Source organism: Coregonus lavaretus (genome assembly GCF_964263955.1).
Source record: "Coregonus lavaretus genome assembly, chromosome: 1".
Classification (NCBI taxonomy): domain Eukaryota; kingdom Metazoa; phylum Chordata; class Actinopteri; order Salmoniformes; family Salmonidae; genus Coregonus; species Coregonus lavaretus.
The window spans coordinates 37,396,914-37,405,682 of NC_139988.1; the positions used below are offsets into that span (position 1 = coordinate 37,396,914).

Below are 8,769 nucleotides of genomic sequence, written 5' to 3' on the forward strand. Positions count from 1 at the left end.
ACAGTAGCTGGTCGAAAATACAATCTACACAGGACCTTCTAATCAGCAGGTTTTGCATGGATGGAGTTTTGGCTTGCCTGGTGACATCACCAGGCGATATAAGTTAATAGATCAATAACAAAGATAGTTACAAACCTCTACCAATAAGATCTAGTTTACAGGTTAAATATCTCTCCCATTAGGCCCCTCCACTCTGAGTATTGATCCACACTGTGGTTATGCACTGCTTTGGTGCCCTTCCCCTCCCATCCACACTCAAAATTCTTACTTGAGAATTTGTTTTTTGCTCAAAAGCTTTTTTGTTGGACAATTTTTATGGAAAAATATTACAGTAAGGTACCTAATTGTCACCCAGAAATGATTTGATATTGAGATAAAAGGTAATTTCCTACTTTATTGGAGGTGTGGGGGGGGGGGTTATCACACAAATCACTCTCCAATTTTTCCTTTTCCTTTTAACAGAGACAGGAACATCCCTGTCCTGCTAGGTAAGACATCCATAACTGACCACCTTATCAGTGGAGTAATTATCACATTTAGAACACCAAGCAGGATGCACACCGACTTAATTTCAGTTTGGGAATATGTGGCACTAACTAGGTTTCCATCCAATTGGCGACAGATTTTCATGCAAATATTCTAAAATCTGCATAGAACAATATTCCCACCCGAGATGTTTCCATCAAACTGGTTTATTGCGGATAAATGGCTGTGCCTGATGACGTAGTGCACATAAAAATAACTTTTGTGATTTAATTCCCATGTATGTATATTTTTTAACATAAACGTTATTTACAGAATAATGAATCATATTAGATAGAAAAAGGACAAACAAAGAAAGGACAAACATACAACAAAAAACATGTACAGATTATGGAGCAATACGCTTCCATAATTGTACTCTTTCTCAGGTCCTTTGAGTAGAGCCATGTGGCATTTACATCTTGACCGTGCTGGCAGGTAGAGTGGTTTTGTCCAGGTCATCAAAGTATGGATGGCTCATAGCCTGTCTGGCAGAGATCCTCTTGGGTGGGTCATAGATCAGCGTTTTCTATAAATGAGGAAGATAGAAAGTTATGAAGTGACACATTCTACAGAAGGTGGGACATGGTCATTTTCATTTGTATCATTTGGGGTGGCAGGTAGCTTAGTGGTTAAGAGCGTTGTGCCAGTAACCGAAAGGTCGCTGGTTCTAATCCCCAAGCCAACAAGGTGAAAAATCTGTCGATGTGCCCTTGAGCAATGCACTTAACCCTAATTGCTCCTGTAAGTCGCTCTGGATAAGAGCGTCTGCTAAATGACTAAAATGTAAATGTATCCTAAAGACTACTGCTGTGCTGACAGAACAATAGGTCTCTTCAATATCACTTATACTATCCAAAACACAACCAGCCCCTTGAAAAAGACAAGTGTGCACAGGGCTTCTACAGTAACAATGTTTCATAATCAATCTGAATAAAAATAAGGTGAAATTGTCTTACAGCGAGCAGATCAATGCCATTCTTGTCTAGGTTCTTCACCATGGAGGACAGGTTCCCTGACTTCCACTTGGGGAACGTGTTCTTGTAGTCAGGCAGAGATTCCACCTCTGGCCAGATGTCATTGTTGGGAGTACCAAGGGTCCTGAAAAAGAAAGAAACAACGCTTGATAAATACTTAATTCAAGGAGATCATAAAGATGTCATACAGTATGCCCATCATGGAGCAATTCTCTCAGTGTTGACTGTTTATCACACAACTTGTCTGCCGGTAAATAATTTTGGATGGCTCATTGCCCAGGACAGCTCTATCAAATGTCCTAATCTAGCATCAAAATTGTCTACAACAAAAACATTCAAATGTATTGATTAACCAACCTAGATATTGGTAGCAGTAGGGTTGGTTATATTACAGATGTGTATATTCATATGTAAATACGCTGAATGTACAAAACATTAAGAACATTGCTCTTTCCATGACAGACTGACCAGGTGAAAGCTATGATCCCTTATTGATGTCACCTGTTAATTAAACTTCTACCAGTGTAGATGAAGGGGAGGAGACAGAAATAAAGAAGGATTTTCAAGCCTTGAGACATGGATTGTGTATTCGTGCCATTCAGAGGGTGAATGTGCAAGACAAAAGATTTAAGTACCTTTTACGGGGTATGGTAGTAGGTGCCAGGCACACCGGTTTGAGTGTGTTAAGAATTGCAACACTGCTGGGTTTTTCAACATGGGCCAGCATCCCTGTGGAATGCTTTCGACACCTTGTAGTCCATGCCCCCAACGAATTGAGGCTGTTTTGAGGGCAAAAGGGGGTACTCCAAATGTTTTGTACACTCAGTGCATACCTGAAGATCCTGAAGAGCTGGTCAATCTCTGAGTCTCCATGGAAAAGTGGTTTCTTTGTGGCCAACTCTGCAAAGATTGTCCCGATACTCCAGACATCCACAGGGGTGGAGTACCGTGCAGCCCCCAGCAGAACCTCAGGAGCCCTGTACCACAGTGTCACAACCTGGACACAAAGACACAGTTAATGATGCCATTAACATTTACGTGTATACGTGATAGCATAACTTTACATGTGTATCTGCTAATGCTCTTTGGAAATGAACTATGTGGTGTTCTGGCTTACCTCGTGGGTATATACCCGGACTGGCACCCCGAAGGCCCTGGCCAACCCAAAGTCTGCCAACTTGATCACTCCCTTGTTGTCAATCAGCAGGTTCTGGGGCTTCAGGTCTCTGTGGAGGACCCTTCTACAGTGGCAGAACAGGATGCCCTCCAAGATCTGGTACAGATAGCTCTGGATGGGGTGATAGTAGCAGAGGGTTAAAATGCACCTACTGGCGAGAAACACTTTGTTTACAGTCCGATACAACTTGAACTAAAACACTAGGTTGGTATACTAAGAGCAGAAAGTGAAGAAGAAGAAAAAAAACTGACAAAAACAAAGTGATGTGCATCATGACTGCCCCGCCCTCAGTGGGGTCCATACCTTCACAAGCATGGGGTCCATGTACTGGCCCGAGGGGATAGAGTCTAGGTATTTCTTCAGGTCCATGGAAAGGAACTCAAAGATGAGGTACAGTCTGGACTCCTGCATCAGCACATCTAGAAGCCTGTTTGGAGACAAAACACATGGGAAACATATGCTATTTGTTTATGTAGACACTACATTTACATTTTAGTCATTTAGCAGACACTCTTATCCAGAGCGACTTAGTTAGTGAGTGCATACATTTCTTGTTTTTTTTTCATACTGGCCCCCTGTGGGAAACGAACCCACAACCCTGGCTTTGCAAGCGCCATGCTCTACCAACTGAGCTACATGGGGCCTAGAAAGCTAATATTATATGGCAAGTGCAAGACTTGCTCAGGGCCTATTTGGAATAATGGTGTGTCTGAGCTTTGAACTGATAAGACAAATCACGTCTACTTTCTTGCTGCCTGGCTACTGTAAACACTTTAGGAACCCAACAGACACAAACACACTGTACATACCGTACAACATTAGGGTGCGCTAGCTCTTTGAGCAGAGAGATCTCTCTAACAGCCGTGCTTGGCACTCCCTCCTCCTCACTCTCCAGTCGGATCTTCTTCATGGCCACCACCTGGCCTGTCGACTTGTGTCTTCCTTTGTACACAACCCCATAGGTACCTGGAAATCACAGGAACAATCATGCTTTACTATGTTGTGTAGCTAACTTGATCAATAACGTATAGTGGCAAGCGGTACTGATGCACAAAGTCTGGAACCAACAGGACCCTGAACAGCGTTTACCCGCAAGGAATTAGACTGCTAAATAGTTAACCAAATATCTACCCGGACTATCTGCATTGACCCCCCTTTGTACTGACTCTTGACTCATCACATACAGTGGGGAAAAAAAGTATTTAGTCAGCCACCAATTGTGCAAGTTCTCCCACTTAAAAAGATGAGAGAGGCCTGTAATTTTCATTATAGGTACACTTCAACTATGACAGACAAATTGAGAAGAAAAAAATCCTGAAAATCACATTGTAGGATTTTTAATGAATTTATTTGCAAATTATGGTGGAAAATAAGTATTTGGTCACCTACAAACAAGCAAGATTTCTGGCTCTCACAGACCTGTAACTTCTTCTTTAAGAGGCTCCTCTGTCCTCCACTCGTTACCTGTATTAATGGCACCTGTTTGAACTTGTTATCAGTATAAAAGACACCTGTCCACAACCTCAAACAGTCACACTCCAAACTCCACTACGGCCAAGACCAAAGAGCTGTCAAAGGACACCAGAAACAAAATAGTAGACCTGCACCAGGCTGGGAAGACTGAATCTGCAATAGGTAAGCAGCTTGGTTTGAAGAAATCAACTGTGGGAGCAATTATTAGGAAATGGAAGACATACAAGACCACTGATAATCTCCCTCGATCTGGGGCTCCACGCAAGATCTCACCCCGTGGGGTCAAAATGATCACAAGAACGGTGAGCAAAAATCCCAGAACCACACGGGGGGACCTAGTGAATGACCTGCAGAGAGCTGGGACCAAAGTAACAAAGCTTACCATCAGTAACACACTACGCCGCCAGGGACTCAAATCCTGCAGTGCCAGACGTGTCCCCCTGCTTAAGCCGGTACATGTCCAGGCCCGTCTGAAGTTTGCTAGAGTGCATTTGGATGATCCAGAAGAGGATTGGGAGAATGTCATATGGTCAGATGAAACCAAAATAGAACTTTTTGGTAAAAACTCAACTTGTCGTGTTTGGAGGACAAAGAATGCTGAGTTGCATCCAAAGAACACCCTACCTACTGTGAAGCATGGGGGTGGAAACATCATGCTTTGGGGCTGTTTTTCTGCAAAGGGACCAGGACGACTGATCCGTGTAAAGGAAAGAATGAATGGGGCCATGTATCGTGAGATTTTGAGTGAAAACCTCCTTCCATCAGCAAGGGCATTGAAGATGAAACGTGGCTGGGTCTTTCAGCATGACAATGATCCCAAACACACGGCCCGGGCAACAAAGGAGTGGCTTCGTAAGAAGCATTTCAAGGTCCTGGAGTGGCCTAGCCAGTCTCCAGAACTCAACCCCATAGAAAATCTTTGGAGGGAGTTGAAAGTCCGTGTTGCCCAGCGACAGCCCCAAAACATCACTGCTCTAGGGGAGATCTGTATGGAGGAATGGGCCAAAATACCAGCAACAGTGTGTGAAAACCTTGTGAAGACTTACAGAAAACGTTTGACCTGTGTCATTGCCAACAAAGGGTATATAACAAAGTATTGAGAAACTTTTGTTATTGACCAAATACTTATTTTCCACCATAATTTGCAAATAAATTCATAAAAAATCCTACAATGTGATTTTCTGGAATTTTTTTTCTCATTTTGTCTGTCATAGTTGACGTGTACCTATGATGAAAATTACAGGCCTCTCTCCTCTTTTTAAGTGGGAGAACTTGCACAATTGGTGGCTGACTAAATACTTTTTTCCCCCCACTGTACGCTACTGTTATCTATGCTGTTGCCTGGGTCACTTTACCCCTACCTACAGTGCCTTCAGAAAGTATTCAGACCCCTTGACTTTTTCCACATTTTGTTACGTTACAGCCTTATTCTAAAATATATATATTTTTTAATAATATCTACACACAATATCCCATAATGACAAAGCGAAAACAGGTTAGACATTTTAGCAAATGTATTACAAATAAAAAAACAGAAATACCTTATTTACATAAGTATTCAGACTTTGCTATGTGACTTTGCTATGTGACTCGAAATTGAGCTCAGGTGTATCCTGTTTCCATTGATCATCCTTGAGATGTTTCTACAACTTGATTGGAGTCCATCTGTGGTAAATTCTATTGATTGGACATGATTTGGAAGGGCACACACACCTGTCTATATAAAAGGTCCCACAGTTGACAGTGCATATCAGAGCAAAAACCAAGCCATGAGGTCGAAGGAATTGTGTCGAGGCACAGATCTGGGGAAGGATACCTAAAACATTTCTGCAGCATTGACTGTCCCCAAGAACACAGTGGCCTCCATCATTCTTTAAATGGAAGAAGGTTGGAACCACCAAGACTTGGCCGCCCGGGGGAGAAGGGCCTTGGACAGGGAGGTGACCAAGAACCGATGGTCACTGACAGAGCTCCTCTGTGGAGATGGGAGAACCTTCCAGAAGGACAACCATCTCTGCAGCACTCCACCAATCAGGCTTTTATGGTAGAGTGGCCAGACGGAAGCCACTCCTCAGTAAAAGGCACATGACAGACCGCTTGGAGTTTGCCAAAAGGCACGTAAAGACTCTCAGACCATGAGAAACAAGATTCTCTGGTCTGATGAAACCAAGATTGAACTCTTTGGCCTGATTACCAAGCGTCACGTCTGGAGGAAACCTGGCACCATCCCTATGGTGAAGCATGGTGGTGGCAGCATCATGCTGTGGGGATGTTTTTCAGCGGCAGGGACTGGGAGACTAGTCAGGATCGAGGCAAATATGAAAGGAGCAAAGTACAGAGAGACCCTTGATGAAAACCTGCTCTAGAGCGCTCAGGAACTCAGACTGGGGCGAAGGTTCACCTTCCAACAGGACAACGACCCTAAGCACACAGCCAAGACAACGCAGGAGTGGCTTCGGGACAAGTCTCTGGACGTCCTTGAGTGGCCCAGCCAGAGCCCGGACTTGAACCTGATCGAACATCTCTGGAGAGACTTAATAATAATAATATGCCATTTAGCAGACGCTTTTATCCAAAGCGACTTACAGACATGCGTGCATACATTTTTGTGTATGGGTGGTCCCGGGGATCGAACCCACTACCCTGGCGTTACAAGTGCCATGCTCTACCAGCTGAGCTACAGAGGAAATAGATGTGTAGCAACGCTCCCCATCCAACCTGACAGAGCTTGAGAGGATCTGCAGAGAATAATGGGATTAACACCCCAAATACAGCTGTGCCAAGCTTGTAGCCTCATACCCAAGAAGACTGTTGTCGCTGCCAAAGGTGCTTCAACAATGTACTTCGTGAAGGGTCTGAATACTTATGTAAATGTTATATTTCAGTAAATTAGCAAACATTTCTAAAATCCGGTTTTTGCTTTGTCATTATGGGGTATTGTGGTAGATTGAAGAATCCTGTCTCGGAGCTCTACGGACAATTCCTTCGACCTCATGGCTTGGTTTTTGCTCTGACATGCATTGTCAACTGTTGGACCTTATAAACAGGTGTGTGCCTTTCCAAACCATGTCCAATCAATTGAATTGACCACAGGTGGACTCCAATCAAGTTGTAGAAACATCACAAGGATGATCAATGGAAACAGGATGTACCTTAGTCTCATAGCAAAGGGTCTGAATACTTATGAAAAATAAGGTATTTCTGTTTCATTTTTAATAATTTGCAAACATAAAAAAAAAAAACTGTTTTCGCTTTATCATTATGGGGTATTGTGTGTAGATTGCTGAGGAAAAAAAGAAATTTTAGAATGAGGCTGTAACCTACCAAAATGTGGAAAATGTCAAGGGGTCTGAATACTTTCCGAAGGCACTGTATATGTACATATCTACCTCAATTACTTCGTATCCCTGCACATCGACTTGGTACTGGTACCCCGTGTATATAGCCAAGTTATCGTACCCATTATCGTTCTATTATTTTTATATCTGCATTGTTGGAAGGGCCAATAAATAAACATTTCACTGTTAGTTTACACCTGTTTACGAAGTATGTGACATAATTTGATTTGATTAACAGGTTGTCATAACACAAGGAAGAAAATCAAATGACATGCACACAAATCTAGCAAGCTAGATATATCAAGTTCAAAATGATCTACATATTATTCAAACTAGATAGCAAGTTTGGGGGGGGGGACACAAATCAAAATTGAGGAAATAACATACCCTCTCCGATTTTCTCTATTTTCAAGTAATCCTCCATTGTTCCCTGAAAAAAAAACAGGCTAGGTTACAAAAGCCATTCATGCCATTTAAAATCAACGATAGGTCAAAATATCCAACTTAGTTTGTTGGAGGTAACTACAGTAAGTTATGAAACCTCGCGTAATCAACAAGTGTTAGGAAAAGAAGCATGAAGTTTGCGTTAATGATTACTAGTAGGTAGTTAGTTGGCTATCTAGATAGCCAGCCAACATTGAACATTACATTAGGATCATTACTCGATAACAAAACCTAGACAGTATAACATTACTTTGTGACGTGATGTGACGCCTTGTTAGTAATAATATCCTCGTTTTCACATGCTATGCATGTGCTAGTTAGCTAGCAAATGTTTCCCACAATGCTATCGTGCTAGCTAGTTAAATTGTCAATTTCATGATGACAACTGCTACAATACCATCCATCAAACTTTAAACAAACCTAATACATGTTGCTAAAAAGGTAAAACATTTATACCGTTCTTCCAATGTCGTTGTGTAACTTGACTGTTGTTGAATGGAAAATGAGTGTGGCTCTATTGCAGTCAGCTAGCTAGAGTACTACTGCTGGGTGCATTCTATTCGAATTGGCCGCGGGGCAGCTAGCTTTCAAAACCAAGCAATCACGTCGCTCGGTGTCTTTCAAAAGCGCCAATCGGGAGGAGGCCAACTCAAAGCAGGATATGATGATTTTAAAGTTTAAACAGAGGGAAAAATTGAAGCGAGAGGGGAAACTCGGCCTAAATCTGTCTCTAGCAGGTGGCGTTTTTTTTTGCCCACCATGCTTGGTTTTTGTATGGAGGTCAATGAGTGTCGAATTTGGTCAACAAAAATGCAATGGCTTATGTGCTACGTGAGGC

The 8,769-nt window shown here is 42.5% G+C and overlaps 1 protein-coding gene across 1 annotated transcript; it reads right to left on the reverse strand.

Annotated features, from left to right (window-relative positions):
- Positions 1–304: 304 nt before the first annotated feature.
- On the reverse strand, positions 305–8,475 carry LOC311145543 (cyclin-dependent kinase 1). The gene is made up of 8 exons (XM_084181812.1): positions 8,388–8,475; positions 7,875–7,917; positions 3,486–3,642; positions 2,980–3,103; positions 2,617–2,787; positions 2,333–2,496; positions 1,482–1,623; positions 305–1,051 (listed from the first exon to the last, which is right to left on the reverse strand). Exons 2-8 carry the CDS (start codon positions 7,909–7,911, stop codon positions 938–940), a joined length of 909 nt encoding a protein of 302 aa, XP_084037938.1. The 5' UTR covers positions 7,912–7,917; positions 8,388–8,475; the 3' UTR covers positions 305–937.
- Positions 8,476–8,769: the final 294 nt, after the last annotated feature.

What these genes read in the sequence shown, in the direction of transcription:
- LOC311145543 (XM_084181812.1), bottom strand. Translation starts at nt 7,911, where the DNA reads ATGGAGGATTACTTGAAAATAGAGAAAATCGGAGAGG. An exon ending in GCGCACCCTAATGTTGTACG is followed by an intron (nt 3,104 to 3,485) that starts GTATGTACAGTG and finishes GTCTCCAAACAG; the next exon opens with GCTTCTAGATGTGCTGATGC. An exon ending in TGGACCCCATGCTTGTGAAG is followed by an intron (nt 2,788 to 2,979) that starts GTATGGACCCCA and finishes CACCCCATCCAG; the next exon opens with AGCTATCTGTACCAGATCTT.